Below are 19,829 nucleotides of genomic sequence, written 5' to 3'. Positions count from 1 at the left end.
TACAACCCACATCAGGCTCAAAGCTGTTCAAGTGCTTGCATTAAATGCTCTGCATTATCTGGTTTTGTTAAAGTGATAGGAGGGTGATGAAGTGCACTTAAATAACTGCACATTTTAAAATGCTGGTAAACTGAATGGTTGCATGAGTTTGAGACACAAAGAATGAGGTCTTCACAACATGCACTTAGGTACAGCCTTGAATCCCATGTATGGATCAACCTCAAATCTATTTTTTTAACTGATATTTGCATTCAATTCCATTTCAGAAGATGTTAACTAAGGAGTAATTTAATTCACATCACTTAATATACGAAAGGTGAAATTATACTTTCCATCTCCACATCTTTGGAATTCTTTTGCCTTAGGTATGGGGACCTTTAACAGAATAAAATAAAATATTTTCCCATTTTTTTTAAGAAGTTTGAGAGAACAGAAAGTAACAAAACATCTCTTTATGTGCTTTATAAGCCTTTTCAGTACTTTGGAACACGGAATTGTTTTTCTTCTTGATCATAGCTTAAGGTTTAGATGAACAATGTGCATGAGCACAAAAGTAAGGAAGAGCAATATTCCTTCCTGTGGTCTAACCCGTAAGTTGAGGGAAATCATCAGTAAAGTCTGAATGGGGCAGCAATTACCAGCAACATCTATAATTTATTTAAACTGTTCCTGAGACTTCCACAAGAAAAAACTAAAAGCAATTGTAATGCCTCAATAACACTTGAAAACTACAGATGAAGATAAGCCATACCTGTCTGAAAGCAGAAAAGGACAGATGTCAGGAACCGGAGGTGTGGAAGGCCTTAGTTTGGCCAGAGCCATAATGTGCTCGAAAGTGATGTCAGTCTGAGTGCAGGCATCCACAAGCCGTACATCCTGAGAGCTACCATGAGCTTTGCTAATTGGGGCTCTTCGTAAAACCTGAACTACAATTGGCTCCTTAGCATTGCGAAAAGCTTCCACTGCCTCTTCATGAGTGGCCTTGGAGAGGTCCTTCCCATTGACCTAGAAAAAAACAGAAAAATATACCAAAGATGACTAACAAGAGAAATGACAGAATAAAAATGCGGGTGTAAAATATAGGGGGAATAATTACTTGAGCAACACATCAAGTCATCTGCTGACACTGACTGGACCTTATTTTGGTATTCATGCAAGAGAGGAGATAAGGCTGAGGAGAAATAAATTCTTTAATCTACGCTAGAAATTAGAAATGATTTGAACATAACTGTCCCAATGGAATCTCAAAACAGCAAAGAAACATTTCAACTTCGCTCTCTCATTTTATTTTATTTCCCTCATAAAGTACAAATGAAGAAGGAGGGGTGTCTTTAATTTTCAATTTCAACATTTTCTATGGCATGCAACCGTAATAAGGGATTTCTGGCATGGTATTGTTCTTAATGCAGATGTCAATAAACGCATCTTGGATATCTAAAAAGAAACAAGGCCAACTTTCAATGTTTTGCCACTTATCAGCTATCGCATTCATACAATCATTAAGGCCAAAAATAGGAGGATTTGACTGACAGTCAGCTGCTGCTATTTTAAGGAAAGAGAAATCTAAGGCAAACAAACTGAAGAATTTATTTGCTACAAACAGACAACCAATAAAACAGAAAATTGTGCTGCAAATGCAGCACAGCTTGGGAAAAATAAAAGACTGTGTAGTAAGGTTTCTTTCTGCTGCAAGTGAAGTAGCAAATTCCTCCAAGTCCAGGTGGGGTCTTTTGATATTAAAAAAGGTAACTGCAAGACTGGGTGCAGAATTCACATGAACTCAAGTTTAACACTTGGGAAAACTTGCCAAGTATCATCCCACTACAAAATGCAATGACTAATTTGCCAACAGCAGCCAGTATCTAAGCCCTAAAGGACAGTGCAACATCACAGAAAGTTACACAGAAAATACCACACTGCACTGTTTTCAGAGCCATGGGACTGCTGTTTGCACAGCATCAAACTGTTGTGAGTTACTGTGGAGATGAGATGATCCTGTGCTGGGGTAGAAAGGCATGATTTTCTAGAAGGAAATGTGAATATCTGAATGGTACCAAAGACTGATTTAAATTTATATCCCTATGAAAATCTCCGCACTGACAGTAAGTCAGAAATAGGATTCTCTTGCAAGTTAATGCCCAAATGTACTTTGTTGTATAGACTATGAAGCCCTAAAACTTCTTAATGAAGTAACTCTAAGCCCTTCCTAGACATGGGTCAAAATCCACAAGAGACTTTTGCTGGAAACAAAATTTCTTTGCCACATCACTCTTTCTTTAAAGAAATACTTGGAACTTGTCAAAAAAAAAAAAAAAAAGGAAAGACATGCAGACAAGGACAATACCAGCAAACTTGAAAGACCCACTCACCAGAGTCAGCAAGTATCAGTTTTAAGCCTGCCAGGAGAAGCATTTGCAATTAAACATGTCATATTTGAGGCAACACATGTAACTATACCTACTCAGGTGGATGGTTATAATAGAGTTGACCATTATATATATACCAACTTGATACATTCCCAGAGTGCATGCTCTCTCATATAGAACCAGCTTCCTTTGACACATCTTCCAAAGGAAGCATTGAACAAGTGAAATAACCATACTGTAGTGTGGTCACCAATGCAAAGATCCAATACTGTATGTAGTCATAAGCAGATTAGAAATGTCCTGAATAGATTTCTTTACCTAAGAACCCTCAAAACTCATTGTGCTGAATGCCTGGGAGCCCCAGAAGTACTATACAATGTAACGTAGACTGTGATAAAATAATATGAACTGCAGCTAGCTTAATCACCTGACTAATGAATATGTGTGAGGGCTGCTCTGAAAGAAAATCCTACTTTATCATGTTGGCCCACAATGTCAGAGATGGATGTTGGTGATATGGCAACAGAAGTGGAACCCTCCCACCAGTATTCCAATACATTCTGTTGCTGTGCGACAGATGGCAGCAGAGGGGCAGTCTGACAAAATGGCGTCTGACATGGACATGTGTATGGAGCAAAGGTGTGTCACTGAATTGCTACATGCGGAAAAAATGGCACCCGATGACATTCACTGAGGCTTCTTGAACATTTATGGAAACCAAGCAGTGGATGTGAGCACAGCGAGGTGGTGCGTTTCAGCAGTGGCGACAGTGACATGAAAAACAAGCCATGTTCCAGACAGCCGTACACAACTGTCACACTACAAAATGAAGAGCATCTCAATCAGTTCATCCATGTGTATCAGTGGATTATGACCATGGAACTGTGTATGGAGCTGAATTTTGGCTTCAGTGCCACTGGAAAGTATGGTGTCAACGTTAGAATATTGCAACGTTTGTGCCAGGTGGGTCCCACGAATGCTCTCAGAGGAAAAGAAAAAACACTGTATGCAAGTTTGTCAGGACTTACTGAACTAATATGAGGCTGAAGGTGAGTGTCCTGGTGATGAGACGTGGTGTCACCACTATGAGCCAGAGTCAAAACAGCAGTCCATGGAGAGGTGATATGTGAATTCCCCATCGAAGAAAAAGCACAAGACACAGCCCTCAGCAGGTTTTGTGATGTGCACTGTCCTTCGGGATAAGAGAGGAGTGATGCTTCTGAGTTTCCTGGAACCTGGACAAACCATCAACTGTGACTGCTACATCACAGCACTGACTAAACTGAAGGTTTGAACTTCTAGAGTCAGACCAGAGGATAAGATAGCCTTCTTCTTACAACAAGATAACGCCAGACCCCATACCAAGTTGAAGACGGTGGAGCACATTGCCAAAGTTTGCTGGACTGTCCTATCACACCCTAGCATATTGTCTAGATTTGGTGCCTTCTGACTCCCATCTATTTGGGTCAATGAAAGATGGACTGTGTGGGCAACATTTTCCTAGCAACGACGCTGTCACAACTGCTGTGAAAAAATGGGTCAGCTCTACTGGTGCAGATTTTTATGAGTGCAGCATGCAGGCTTTTGTTCATCACTGGCAAAAATGTATAACTAATGGTGGTGACTATGTTAAAAAATAAATGTTTTGTAGGTAAGAATTTGCTCTATCAAACAGTGTTATTGTGCTTTTTGCATCTGTTGCAGTTTCCATGGAAATAAATAGGAGGCATTACTTTCAGAGCGACCTCCATACTATTTCTCTAAGGACTGAAGCCAGAAAATGTTAAGATTTTATCTTTCAAATTATAATTCATCAAATTACAACCTTTGGTTATGTTAAACTAAGTTACATGCAGAAATATCAGTGATATACAAGAGGCAGTGACAGCATGCTTGAAAAATAAGTTATGTTATGAGAAAATCAAAGAAATTTCCCCAAGGATTCAGCTTCTGCAAACCCTCTCTGATAGCGCAAGTTACACTGCCAGGGCGTTCAGATTCAGCCATGTCTAATAGAGGCAATTAGAGATAAAGCTTCAAGTCTGGGTCTTCCAGTCACTCTTCAGTTCCAGCCTCTCCTCGGATTCATTCTTGCTTCTAACTCAGATCCTATCAAAGAACAATTTTCCACAGTTTTCACAGTTTTGGCAGCTTTTGTAAAAAGATTGTCCTACAGGCTTTCTGAATAACTCTAATTCCTAAGGCCCTAGGAACATAAAAATTACTTTCCCATCTTCCCAAACCCTTTAAATACTTTTTAAAACTTTCTGGTAAGAGCTACAGTGTTTCTCCTAATAAGGAGTGTTTGAGGGAAAAAAAAGCATAGCATTTTCTTTTCCTGCTCCAGTAATAAGGACACAATTCTGCTGTATCCCACCTGAATTATGTGGTGATTTTTGGCAGAAGCTTACCATTTTATCACAGATCAGCATCAGCAAAGAAAAAAAGATATCTGGATAGCATACAAAATATATATTAGATTATTTTGGAATATCAGAAGCTCTGTAATTGATATCAGTCAACACCTACCCCTTAGTCTGAGGAAACAGATATAAATTCATGATAATGCCATTTACATGCAAATTCTATTTCCAAAGTATATTAATATTTTAAAATCACATAAATGTGAAAAATCACAAAAGATACACATTTTCATTTATCCTGGCAACATATGGCTGACCTCTATTTTCATTTAAATGTCTGTTTAATTTAAAGAATTGGAAAGCATTCCATTTTTTATATTAGTTTCTTATACACTTTGGACACCTAATACTTGTTTAAATTGTCACTTGAAGTTCATCAACATACTTTGTCAATCTGCATAAAGGTCACCTAATTTATGAACGCTGTCTTTCTCAGAAGAAAATCTATAGCTGAATTACTCTATGCTGGCAGCTGTCCTGCCCACTTGGGGCTGCGAAGAGTGAATTTATTTTAAAACCCAAAGCCAATACTACAGATGGGGCTGGAAGCTCTCTTCACTTAGCTCCTTTAAGGTTTGTCTGCCTCCTGCACCATCTCCTAACTTAACAATCACATATAGTTGCCCTGGGAGGTGTAGACAGCTGAGCACTTATTTACAGGAAGCCACTTACAGGTTCTTAGTGGACGATTAAATAAATTCCTTCCCTCACAAAGGTTACTTTCAGTGGAATCTAGGGTACTATTTTGAGTGGATAGAGAAATCAGTCACTTTTAACAGTCAACACAAAGACATGGGAATACATTTGTTGTAGCAGATGGGCTAATTAATCCACAAGCAAGTTGTGAATGTTAAGTAAAGAATATATCTTTTCTCATGTAAACCATCCTCCTGCCCTGTTTGATTAAGCTTCTGTTTAATGAACACTCTCCCCCCTTTTTGGACACACTGCGAAGTCTGGGCCACTTGTCAACATCTTCCCCAGAGCGACTGGTGGCTACTGCCTGGATCCTGGCCATTCCCTTGCTCTAAATCCAGCCACATGCAAAGCTTCAACAGCATCAGAAAATAAACAAGCAATCAGGCTTTGTTTTTCATGCACAAATCAACTGACATTGGCCAACCTCCATTTCTAATGCCAGCACCACTGCACATAGGTTTATTCCCACACATGCAGAGGTGGACAGCAGAGAAGGACGGAGGGACTGGAGTAAATAACAAAATACTGAATTGTAGAAAACATCAGCAGATGGTTGTTAGGTTATTCTTGCACTTTGTGCTATAAAAGAGAAATAGTACTATAACAGTCCTTCAACAAAGACTGCTTCCAAGGTTAAAATACTTCTGGTTGAGAAATGAAATACCCCCATTTTTAAATGTTTTTCTGCTGTTGATAATTTCTATTAACACTGGCCAGAATTTTTGAATGAAGAGCCAGAAATACTGATGTTTCTTGTAGTCTATACTTCCTACTGTGTATGAAAAGAAAAAAGAGAAAGAAGGAAAAAAGTGAAAAAGATTTGTAATCACACAAATGCAACCATCACAAAAGGTATTACAGTAGCAGCTTATGAGATAACCTCCTCTCTTCAGCAAATAGCTGGCATATGCAACTTAAAATTTAAGATTGGTTCTTCTGAAGTAAAATCCTTGGAGACCTCCTGTTAATCAGTAAGGGCAAAGGAAGAATAACCTGAGCATTCTGCTAGACCAGAGACGTCCAGCCACAAGGGTTTCCTGGAGAAATGACAGAGATGGTGTCTGACGTGATGATGGAGTTCACAAGGCTCACTGTCCTGGGAGATTTCAACATTCATGCAAAAGATGCCTCTGACCTGACAGGTGTTAAATCTGCTCTCATCACAGCAGTCTCTTCACCTCCAATCTATACCCCTAAAATACACCCAGGCAACCAAATCCCAGAGTGCATCCTTGGATAGAAAACTGGCAAAAAAGATCGAGCACTGTGTCACAGTTTGATCAGTCCTTTTTTAGGACAAGAATTTGAGCCCTCCCTAACTACAAGAACAAGCCAAAGAAAAAGATGAAAAAGATACCACCTTTCTCCCAGACATAAAGGTTTTGTTATGTACAGGCATTTTAGAAAGCTTCCAACACTAAAGGCTGCCAGGTATGAGGCTCTCCAGGCAAGAGAGGGGGGCAAAGAACATGTGAGCTACCCGTGATACATGGGCTGGAGAAGACACAGCAACTCTTCCGCTAACACAGATGTGATAAGTTCATCTACAGAAATGGCATTCAGCACACTGACCTTTTAGGTTATAGTTCAGTACTGAGCTGCGTTTCTTGAGCAAGTTAATCTCAAAGGTAGCAAATACAGTCATTATCCAATACCACTATCTCAATCGGGGTTCAGGCAAGTTCAGTGAAGGGACAACTTTTATTATTATGGTTAATGACATTTCCTCTTCCTCAGCCAGATGAGTTAAGTGATGTTTGTTCCCATTTGATCCTTTGTTGCCCTAATCGCCCAATCATGTCAGCCCTTCTGAAAGCAACACAATCACAGAATCACAGAATGGTTTGAGTTGGCTGAATACACAGGCTCCGGCTGTTTTTCCTCAGGCTGTTTTTCCAAAGGCTGAGTTCTTGTAATAAGAACTACTTTCCTATTTCCTGTACAGCTTAGGCTTGTACTGTTTGCTACTTTGTGTAGCTGGTTCAACATCACTGAACAGACTAAGGAAATGGTCAATACTGCAGCCTCCTGTGCATTTTCCTATGTGTAACCAGCATTAGTTCAATTTCCCAATATTTAGCAAATACCTACTGTATCTGAAAAGCCTGTGCCTAAGATTTAAGCAAAGCAAGAAAATATAAGTGTTACAAAAGATTGTAAAGAACAGAAATATGCCTGTTTCCACTTTGTAAAGCTTCTTTCTAGAGAGACACTTCCCAGGGACTTCCTAGTGATTTTGAGTACCTAAACAGCAGCTGTCAGAAGGAAGCACTCTTCTTTCAGTTGACCTCAAGACTATGCTTCTCTTTGTTCAGTTGTCCACTGTGATCTGTGAGTAGGTCTGACAGCTGCAGCTCCTCTCTGTGAAGGGCGTGATGCATCCCCAAAAGACCCTAGCAAAGAGCTGGACACTGTCTGAAAGTACTGTACAACAAGCTACCCTTGGAAACTCAAAAGACTTTTAAACTGCATTGGAAATAATGCCTCAGGTAGATGTTCTGGGAATGGAGAAATAATTCCTATCACAACTGCAGTAAAACAGAGCAAACTAGTGAGCATGGTAAGTAACACAGAAGTGCTTGAGCAATTTTGCCCCTCCATAAAATACAAACTTGAGCTTAATATCTAATTCTCCATGATGTTACCTTCTCTACCCAGTCATCTCTATCTAAAACAAAACTCATTGCAACGAGTGTTTCCCAAAACTTTGGTTGCAGAACCCCATTCTTTTGTGAATGGAAAATCAAATCCATGAGAAGCAAAGAAATCACAAAGCCCTTCTTCCCCCCTTCTTTATGAGGAATTTTGATGTTCTGAATAACAAATTTATTCTTACTTGCATTTAAGGTACCAAGCATAAGAAGATGATGGTATTTTAGATGCATGTCTGCTTCCACCTGTCTGGGTTAAGTATAACCATAACCATAACTGTATATGAACACCTAATTCTACTCTGATAGTGTGTAGAAAATCGGGCAAAATATCTACCCTAGGAAAAGACAGCCAAAAAGAGACACTCAACGTTTCCATGTCTGAAGTTTCTTTGTGGCTCTGGATCTTCACCTTGAAGTATATTTCAGAAAAACACTTGGATGCTACAATGCTGCATTAGCACCACCAGGAAAACTATGTCCACTACATGCTGTTTGAAAGCACTACTGAGTTAGCAGTGCTAAAATGTGCCCAAAATGGGATCTCAGTTCCTGTAGTTCATAGCATGATACCTTGATAGTCTGTGTAACAGGATAATAAGAATATTCCATCTACTCACTACATGTTAGAGCAATGCAAGTGTCACAGTTCTTTCAGCTCCTTTAGTCTTGAACACAGGGACTGCTCAGAAAAGGTTCACCTGAGTTACAAAACAGCAAGCAGACTCATCTGCAGTTATCTTGGCCTGTGTGTGAATTGAAAATGCCAAATTAAGTGCAAGAATCAGTGAATTAGTTTCATGGTGAGCTACTCAGAGGCAAGTGCTGGAAGACATGAATTTGTGAGCAGCCATTATTCCTCTTTTTTGACTCCCTCCATACATCCAGTAGAGGTGTTACTGGTCTCTATGGACATCCTTCTTGTCTCTTCCAGATGGTATTCTCAGTCTTGTTCTCCTCATCTCTCTTCTCTCTTTGGCTTTCTGCTCTTCTCACTCTGCCCCTTGTCTTTCGTTGCAGACCTCATTTTTGTTCCCAGGATTTCCGTTCTCTCCTGCCTTAATTCCACCCTTTCTCTCCTGAACACCTCTCCTGCTGTCTGCCTCTGAGCTTGGCTCCTTCCAGCAGGCTGGGAGCACTAATGTTTGTCACCAACCCACTGTGACAGCTGGGCAGTTCCAGCACTTGTGAGGTTTGCCTTCACCAGCACTGCCCAGTACGACTCCAAAACCTCAGCTAACCCAGATGGTGATGTAACAAGGCTGGAGTGTATTCACTATGTAAATTGCTTTTAATATTGACAAACAGTTTTTCTGATGATATTAGGATTATGCCTGAGGGCAATAAAGACTAAACTAGCTGTGGCATGCATAAAATATGTTATGTTACTCCTTGATGTAATTAGTTCATCATTTATTACATTAATTATCGCAACCTTTTTCTGTTTGTGGGTAGGATCTTAGACAAATCTCTCACCAGATCTAACACATATACCAGTCCTTTGAAGGTAGTGAAGGATACAATCAAAGTCCACTGCGTGTGCTCAGAGCACATCATTTTTATCTCTAAGCCCCTGCACTGAATGCTGTATTCTCCCATGAACTTTATGGTATTTGCCCTAGCACAAGCTCACTCTCCAATTTCTCTTCTGGGGTATGTATTTTTCTCAGAAAACAAGATTTGAAAAGGTGGTTGCTACTGAAGCTTTAGGAGATCAAATTAATGACATTCTTTAATCATCTGCAACTCCCAAAGAATAATGGACGAGGCTGAATGGCAGATTTCAGGCACCTGTAAACAACATGTTACTTTCCTCCTTTCAGAGAATCACATCCTACATTCCACTATAAAGGAGAGTCTCTCTTTCACCTTTAGAAAAAATCCTCGACCTTCCATGAACTTGGCCAGGGCTGGCATCACTACATGAGCATTACACTTATCACTGTCATAACAATTCATCCACATTCACAAGCCTCAAACTCCTGCTCTCCTCTGAACCGAGTAGTTTAAAAAGATAGATGGCTACCTTCTGGCTAATTGTGGGAGTTCTCTCATTACTACAAAAAGACTTTTTATATCTCAAGTGACTTTACAAGCAGTGAATAATTAGACTTAAAATCTTTGGAAAAGAGTCCACTGATCAAATGCTAGGATAACTTATGGGCATAGTGACCTTTTCCTCAGCAAGATATTCCAAACTGCTGCTGTTGGCATATTATTAAAATTCCCCATTTAAGGCATGTGGTTAAGCATAAGGCAGATTTTATTCTATATTTTTAAATTCAATTTAAGGTAGCCCAGTGAGAGCTAGAGGGCTAACTGCCACCCACTCCAGCTGTGCAGGACCAGGACAGATGGCAGAGCCTGCACAGCTGGCCGGCTCTTGCTCTGACTGCTGCACCCCTGATCTCCAGCAATCCCTGTCCCAGCCAAGGAGCACATTTCCTGCCCGCACATCCACCACCAAGCACCAGCACTCTGGGCTTTTTCTTAAAAGTAGCAGCAATGAGCAACTGACAGCACGCTGGCTGGTAAGTAGGATATTGCCTCAGCCAAGAGGGTGCTCCACGAGCCAGTGTTTCGTACTGTAAAAAAGCAGCGAGGTTAAACCCAGCAACAGAACACTGAGCCTGGTCCCCTCCCTGACTGGGACACAGGGCACCGTCTCTGACTGATTGAACCCCACGACCTGCTGAGCCTCCAACCACATGGAGCACTGAGCTCTCAGCATCTGCGCTTGCTTATCTTTAATGAACATACAACAGACTTGCTCCACTTTAACATACATTCCATACTGTACATCTGTTTTAATTGCCATTTTGAAGGAACAGAAAAGGTTCCTCCTCCCTTGGAATAAAACACTGAGGGTCCTTTTCAGTCATTTCCCATTCTTATCTCACACTGCCTTGACACTAATTTGACACTGTTGTTCTCCATTTGTTTTCATGGCTTTACTCCAGAAGCAGCATATTGGCAAAAATTCCTTCAGCATTTTACAGGACTAGATGTTTTAAAAATACTTTTCACAAGCTCACACATTAACAGTGTCTTAGCAATAGGGTCCGACACAGCAAGAGATCACAATAAAGTTTAATTTCATCCTGCTTCTGGAGCAGGGCATATGGCACAACTTCCTTGATCTCTTTTTCAAAGAAGTAGAAAATGCAAACTCAGAAGAACTCTTCATCTGACAAAACAAAGCCAGTGACAGGACTTTACCCACCATCCAAAACAATACTGGATCTTTTTGCACCAGAAAGTTCCCAGCAGCTCTTAGGAAAGCTTAGCAACCACTTCTATTCGAATATCACAAAAGCAGGTGATGCTGACAATAGCATCCTTGTACATGTTCAGTTACACACAATGAACATAAACAAAACTGCATACAGAAGCGTATTTAGAGAGATACCTTATGAGAAAGATACCGCAATGATCTCCAAGATCCCTTCCAACCTAAGCTGTTCTATGACTTAAAAAAAATGCTTGTGTCTGTTTCTTCCTTTTTGCTTCTGTCTCCTCTACTTTGATACTCCTTTAAAGACTATTTAGTCATATAGGATTTCTTTACTTTTCTACTGAGTGATGGGTTACTGTGCTATCACACGGATATAGCTTTTAATTTCTGAAGTTCAATTTCCACATTCCCTGTTTGCAGGAAAAATTAAGTGATGTTAATGTGAGGAGCAGCCTAATTCTATCTATCTTATTTATACAGCACTGTGGCTGTGTACACGGTGTCAGCAGTAAGAGCTCCACTCCTTCCTGGCTTAAAACCAATTACAGCTGCTATTGCTGTCCCAGTGTTTCTATGTTTATTCTTCCTTCTGGAGTGTCTCTTTCTATATCTGTCGTCTCTCACTATTTTCCCTCTCTGTTTTATTCCACGTTCCTCTTTGGCTTTCTTCTCTTATCCTTCTCTTGCTCCTTGTATTTCCTTTATCACCCTGTGGTTGGTCTCTGCAGTGCCAACAACAGCAGATGCCCCTGTAAGACTTCAGCACTTTACACCTGCAATGGGAACTTTCCCCTTATGTGTAAGACATTTCCATGTAGGATTCAGGATACAGCAAAGCTGTCTGCAAAGAGCTGCCCAAACATCTGCAAAGGGCACTTACTGAGGAAGTTCCCACAGCACTCATCAGTCTCCTTTTTCAAGGCAGCTCTGGGTACACAGCAGAACTGTGCTGCAGTGCTGCTCCAGAGGCACACCAGCTCTTCAGGGCACATCAAGGCGGTTATAGACCAAGTGGCTGAAAACTACAGCAGGGAGCTTACAGGTGGCTGGTGGCCAAGGCTGTGCTGTCGACTCACCACTGAACATGCTGCATGGACTAGATTTGTACCAGCACTGTGCCGTACTGTGAATATCACTGAAATCCAAGCAGATTTTGAAGAATAACCCTGCTAGCTATTCAGAGGCTACTGGATGCATGCGGCCATTCTTTCTGCTTTTCAGTTGCTGTGCAGTGACATCAGATGGGGGAGCTTAGCACACAGGGCAGAAAAGGCCTCTTAACATCAGGAACACAGCAATGCTTTCTGTTCTCAGCAACAGAGCCATCCTTTAATATTTAACAGACTTTTGATTATCTCACATAAAAGCAGCAAGAACAATTTAAAACAACGAAAAAATACTGTATCCACACTTTATATCTCTTGTGTACTTGTCTGTTTTGATAAAATCACCTAGGTGCAAGGACTGTGTCTTTTTAGTAACACAGCATCAAGCACTGCAAGGCCCCAGACTAAACAGGGCATTCTAGGCATTGCTGCATAACAATCATGATTAGACACCTGTTCTGAGAATTAAGATAACAAATTACAAAGGGACATGAATTAAAATAGACATGCTTTTTAGGACAGCATATTTAGTATCTTACCATGACTTCTGCCTTCTAGTGTTAATCCATGCTACTGTGCGGATAAACACAGTCATTTCTGTAACCTTCCTCAGTGGGAGGCAAGAAACATACCAAAATATAGAATTTCTACTCACAGAAATCAAAACAGTGCAGTGATGTTGCAATATCACTGCTCATAGAAGCTTATTTGTACACTGAAGAATAGAACGCTGGCAGGGAGGAGCTGCAGGCCTCCAGCTCCACAGATACACAGCATCCATGAGCTAATTTCAAGCAAGTTCTCATTCTGGGTGCTCTTACAGGTCAGATGTATCTAGATTCAAGAGTTTGTTCTCAGCATATTTGTAGAATAGGTAATGTTTTAGAAAGGCTCAGTTGTAGTAAAGCATGTTTTCCCCTTAAATTCAAAATCAAACCGGCTCCTACTTCAAAACCCACATCACGCAGGACCGGAGAGCAGCTCTCATGTTACTGCTGATAGATACATTCTTTAAGAAAGCCAGATTCCTTTAAACTTTCATTGTAAGCTGGCTTTACAAGATAACAAAGTAAAATGTCACAGTATAAAGTTATTGGTGAAAAGAAGCGCAGCTGAAAATCAGAGACCTGCAGTAAACTGGGAAACGTCTGAAGCCAGTTCAAAATGGCAGGAGAAAATTTAAACGGACCTTCCCCACCCCAGAAGAGGCAGACGGGCATAAATCATTCCCAGCAATCAATTCTGCTATTTGAATTCATCCTGACACTTGTTGGGCTCAGGCGCTGACATGCAACCACGGCAGAAAGGCCAGGCCACCAGGGAAATTTGGCCAGCTTCCACCTCTGAGAGCTGAGCACCTGACTGCAGGTCTCCAGCCTGCTTAGCACCACTCTTTGTTCCTAGCATAAAGCGCTCTGCCCTCTGTTCATGCCTGCCCCCAACATCTGAAGATCAAAAACAATCTTTAATTACTGTTCATCCAAAGGACAAAAAATATTAGGTGAGAAGTAGCCAGAAGTGGTGCAGGCAATTTTTCAGGCAGGCTATTTAAAAATAAAACAGCAAAGTTAATATTCATAGTATTGTTTCTCATTGTGACTACTTTGCCATGAATTATTGACATTATGTTAGACAACAATAAAACATCTGAGAAAAGGGACTGCAGACTTCAAATTCTGTCAAAATTCAATATTTGCATGCAAAAGAGACAAACCTGCCCTTGATGGAGATTCTCAGACAAGAAGACTTTTGTGGGAAAGAATCTGCATACTGGCCTCAAGTGCTTTTTTAATAAATACCGAATGGAAATACTATTACACTCTCATATGTTAGCTGTTGGTACAGAAGTCTCACTGAAGCAGAATTAAAGTAGCCGGTGCTATCTTACATAAATTCATAACACTCATTTTTTTCTTCCCCAAAACTCAGCCTTAGGTAAACTGGTAAATGAGCAGGTCAGGTGCCCGGTCGTGCAATCTTCACCTCCAGCTTCCTCCTGAAGCCTGCTGCAGTCGGTAGAAATTAGCTGCAGGCAAGCCATCACATCCAGTATGTTGCACAGCTCTGTTGAGTGAAAGAGGGATTACTTGGAGCAGTTTGTGCTACTGAGATCTCAGAGAGGGAGATGCTGTCCCATCTGACTTCATCATGCATGATAATTAGATGATGTGCCAGAGTACCAAAAGGGACTCAGTGTCTTCGTTCCTTCCCTGTGTTGTTTGGTTAGGAAGAACCACAGAGCCCCTCAGCTGTCAGACAGGACATGCACAAGGTCTGCAGGGTAAGCAAAGAGGCATTGTGCACACCAGGCTGGAAGCAAACTCGAAAGGCACTTCAAGCTGCCATGAAGCCTTGCGCTTGAGCAGCCACTTCTCTGCAGCAAATCATCCCTGTTAATTTCAGGTCCAAGTTGTCAGCCAGACTTCTTTAAAAATAAGGAACCCAAAGGAACACTGGACTCTCCCCTTTCCTTTAAAAATGACAGTAGAGAGCAAGGGCTGCGTATTGACCGAGTAGTCTAACAAAGCCATTTGCCTAGAAATTGTGAAACCTGAGCTCAGCATAAGGGTGTATGAAATCATGTATTTCACTCTGCAAAAATCTATTCATCACGTTACCAGGTATTTTGGAACAGAATAAATCTGCGACACTTTCTGAAGCCGTAATTTACAGTAATTAAGTATTATCTAGGCAGATATCAAGTAGGGTCAGAGTTAAGGAATTACTGTGGGTAGGCAAAGACTACTCTCCTGAAATGCTCCTTCCTTCCCAAGCTCCATTGCAGTCTAATGGATACAACAGCCATGTTTGGAAGTCTCCAGATAGCGGAGCAAGTGAGAGAAATAACAGGTCCAGCCTCAGCCTCCTGCTCTCTTCTCTTTATTCATTCTGCTTACTGTACTTTCCTAAATCATGATTCCTTACATTGCTTCTCTTTTTTATCCCCTTTCTTCCCTCAGTATTCAGCTTTCCCCCTCTCTCTTCCTCTCCTTACCCCTTTTCCCTTGAAGGTACCTAGGTAAACCTTACAATCCAGCTAAAGCCATCGGTATTTCAGATGACATTAGACACCTGAACTGCCAGGTGAAGTCCGCTGATATTTCTGCAAAGGTCACTAACAAAACTGTTAAAAAAGATAAGTACAAAGACAAACCCTTTGGAGCTCCAGCAGTAACCTCCCTACAGCCTTCCACTTTCCCTGTTAGCATTACACACAGACAGATATTCTGGTGGAGTCAACTCCATACCCTCCTTACAACTGCTTATCAGGCCATTTCTGTTCCAGTTTAGCTTGCATTTATCCTTAGAATTCCACATCAGGTATTTTTGTTTATCTGAAGTCCAGCTAAACTGAACCTACCACATATTCTTTGTCAAGATAAAATATCTGCTAATGAAAAAAAAAAACTACCAGGTTAGCCTGGCTTTGTAACCATCTACCTCTGCTTAGTCTGTGATTCATTATATCCCACTTACCCTTTGCCTCCCTTATGTGTAATCATCCTTTCCTTCAGATTGTACTCTAAGACCTTCTACACCGTGTATGCTGAACTTGAAGGCTTGCAAATCCCAAACTGATCCTAAGCACAGGTACACTATTTAATTTTGTTCTATCATCTCCAGCATGCTAAACTAGCTTAACAAATTCCTTATTCATCCTGGCTACTACTACTCTCTACACTGATGTCCCTTGCCTCACAGTTATCCCTTTAGTGCTTATTCTGGGGGCTGTTTTACAAATTGAATCAGTGAAAAAAAAAAAGACTTCAAAAATCTTCTTATTAAAATGTTAGGTTTTTTAATCTATAGATACATACCTCCTGCCCCTATGCTGCCTGTGCCCCAGTCCTACCCTACGTCTGTAGGTGTTTTTCCCCTCCACTCAAAACACGTCCATTTGAAAATCCTTCCGAGAGGCTTTTAGAATTTCTACTTCTCTCTGATTGCACCTCTCCAAAAGAAAGTCATCTTCAAACGGGGAAGACTGGAATAACATAACTACTCCCCATAGGCTGGATTTCATGTAGCTGCTCAGGTACAGTTACTGTGCAGTACAGACAACCAGCTTTTCGGGTTGAAGAGGAAGACAGCAATTTCTCGACTGCTTAACATCCTGTATTTGCAGTTTATATTGTAAGCATACTCATGCAGTATTCAACCTTGCCACCAAGCAGTAATCTTATCACACGCAAGATGGGTCATCACGTAACTAAAACCTACAAAACACAATGAAAACAGAACTTCAACTCCTAAACATACAAAAAATGTAATACAACCTTTCAGTTTTAAGAAAACCTACCCTTATGGGGGAATAAAGCTCAGAAAACTCAAGTGACCTGAAATTTGGAACACTACACCAATGTTCAACTTCAAAAATAGAGAGTTGTGTTTCACCATAACAAAACCAACAAGGACCACAGTTCGGACAACTTTTGGTATCACAAAGCATTGGCAGCATGAGAATAAGCAGCAAACCTCCAACACTCACCTCCACCTCCATCCTGCCTGTGGCACAGGGGCTGGAACTCGATGATCCTTGAGTTCCCTTCCAAGACATTCTATGATTGTCTGATCTCTGTTTCATCTCTAATACTGCCAGTAATGTACTTCAGCAGCTCACCAGCTTCTACAATCAACTCTGACACAAGCTGAAGAAAGATCTGTATTCACCCAAATAACATATTTCACACAAGACCTACAGCTGCCTTTTCTACCATTATTTTTCTGCATGTCCATCTGAAGAGATTATTTCCTCCAGCTGCTAGTCAGCGGGTGAAAGGTACCAGCTCCACCAAATGAACAGCAATTTTTGTAAGCTTTAGGGAGTATTAACCTTCAGGTAACTTAAGAGATGCCGCCTACTTCAAACCAGGAAGCAACCAGATAAACTGTTGAGAATTATGAGACAAAAGATCAGGCATTAAAATAAAATGGATGAAGATGGGAAGAGAACAGATTTTAAAATGCTGAAAAAATACAGATATATTTTATTATGGCTTTTGGTAATCCAGGGATAACATCTCTATTAATAGATAGCACCATTCAAGGATGTTGTAAACATATTTCCCAGGATGAAATCTGATTTATATAGTCCTGGACAGAAATTATTCTTCTCATGTTTTATAGAAGCAGAAAAAAAGCATTTGCTCAGCATGGGCTTGAGTTACATAAGTATAACACAGCGGAGACTCCACTGTTCCTTGATCCCTTCTGTGTTGCCGTAAGTTAGCTCAAACACAGTTTAATTTTTTTTTAGAGTAATATTTTACAGGCTGTTAATCCAGAAAGTGGATTATTGCCTTTGGGTATTTTGCGAAAAAATAAAATTGAAAACAACTGAGGTATTTCATTTAGGATAGCTGCTGCTGTGCATGGGCAATCATTTACTTTTTCTCCCATAATATAACAGGTTTCTCAGCACTCGGACTTCCTACACTTCACTAACATAGTTGACTGTAAGCCCCTCAGAGCCTGTCCTGTCAATTATCTGTGAATTTCAAAGGATTTACACAAAAGATTGTAATGAGCTGGGTTTGAAAGAGGCCATAAAGGTATGAGGCATTTATCCTAAAGCCTCGAACAGCTATTTTGGAAATGCATTTGTATCAGCTCTTGCACTCAGACAATGAGGTTTCTTTTTTTCCTTTTTTTCCTTTCCTTATTTTCCTTTTCCTTTTTCTTTTTTTCTTTTTTATTTATTTTTCATTCATTTAAAAAGTTATGTTACAGAAAAACTGAAACAGGGAATTGGACAAAGCAGGACTGAGGATGCTCAAAGTCTGTCTTTATCGTTGCTTGGCCTGGTGACCTTTGCATAGCCACTTATCTTTTTTCAGTTTTGACTCAGTTTTTCAGACCTGTCGTTATGCTGAAGGTAAAATCTACACAGGAAGAACAAAACCATCTAAAAAGGTGGCTAATAGCTGATAGGTCCCAGTTCAGTTTCACAGAATCCCAGAATACCTGAGGCTGACATGGCCCTCTGGGTCCATCTGCCACAACCCCTGCTCAGCAGGGGCACCCAGAGCAGGGTGTCCAGGCCCACATCCAGGCAGCTGCTGAAGGTCTCCAATGAAGAGACTCCATGGCCTCTGGGCAGCCTGTGCCAGTGCTTTGTCACTCACACAGCACTTCTGATGCTCAGAGGGAGCCTCCTGTGCTCCAGTTTGTGCCCATCATCTCTTCCTCTACCACTGGACAGAACAATGCTCCAAGTTTCTGTCCTTCAATAGTAAAATCACTCCTTCCTCTCTCCGGTTGCAGAGGGTACTCAGCGGAGCAGCAGCTCACCTTTCCCCAGCCTACCCCCAGGCCACCCATTCACCATGGTTTCAAGCAGCACTGCATGTGGGCAGGGGGGAACATCTCCCTGGCTTCTGTTGGCCAAGACAACTAGCACTGTGCCATTTTCCAGGCACTACAGCACTGTGGGCCACACCAGGCAGAGATGACAAAACCCACAGGCAGCCTCGGCCTTTGAACAGCAGCTGGAAGCTGGAGGGCAGCTGAAATGGCACTGAGCAGACAGGTTTATCAAACTGTATCTGCTCTAGCATACGTGTTAGGTTCTCAGTGCCTTGGAACAGACCTAGGGTCTGCCTATAAAGGACACTGAAGAAAAAGGTGAACACTTGCATTTTTGGTATCCTTTAGAGTTTTCAGTTTGTCTGCTTCATGCAGCATGACAGGTAAGGGAGGTTTCTGTGTCCTAGTCTAGCCCATTCTGCATCGTAAAAGTTAGTTTTAGAAACAAGGTACAAAGTACAGGAGAATCCTCCTTGACTACAGAGGGGAGGGTATCAGAGTCAAACAGCCAGTTCACTGAGAAGATAAAGCCTTGCAGATCATTTTGCTGGTTTTGCATTGATCCACTGCAGTTTGGTGGATGAGAGCACACTGATGGTAAACAGCCTGCTTAGCTAACAGATGTTCAAGAGTTTCCAGCTAACAAGTTCTCCTCTAACATAAACAATAACTTATTGTTTTTTTATATATATATATAACGTATTTTATTTGCTGTATATGCAGAGCATCATCTCCAAGTATGACACATACCTGTCACAGTGCATTTCAGAATCTCTGAGTGGCTGAGTTAATGTTTGCAAAGCAATTCTGAATCTCAGAAAAGAGCACACAGTTGCAAAGCAAACTGCAATAAAGACAGATGTTCAAGTTTGATAAAGGCAGCAGCAACAGCGCAAAGCAATAACAGCCGAAGTTATGACTGACATTTGACCCTCAATTTGTTCATGTATTTCCAAATGTCACCAATGTTTAAGATTGATACTGGATATGTTATAAAGAAGGGAAACACAGAGCTATGTTAGTATAAATAGGACAAATCGTCA

At 40.9% G+C, this 19,829-nt stretch overlaps 1 protein-coding gene across 1 annotated transcript in view; it reads right to left on the bottom strand.

Moving 5' to 3' along the window:
• The window catches only part of PDZRN4 (PDZ domain containing ring finger 4), a 246,561-nt gene that overhangs the window by 42,137 nt on the left and 184,595 nt on the right, over window positions 1-19,829 (bottom strand). Inside the window, exon 4 of the mRNA XM_021384956.1 lies at window positions 752-1,005. Coding sequence (XP_021240631.1) covers window positions 752-1,005 — 254 coding nt within the window. The remainder of the gene's footprint in view (window positions 1-751; window positions 1,006-19,829) is intronic.

The sequence above is a fragment of the Numida meleagris genome, chromosome 1, assembly GCF_002078875.1.
Source record: "Numida meleagris isolate 19003 breed g44 Domestic line chromosome 1, NumMel1.0, whole genome shotgun sequence".
Taxonomy (NCBI): Eukaryota; Metazoa; Chordata; class Aves; order Galliformes; family Numididae; genus Numida; species Numida meleagris.
Note: the sequence above shows the minus strand (reverse complement) of the source record. Positions and strands in the feature narration are given on the sequence as shown.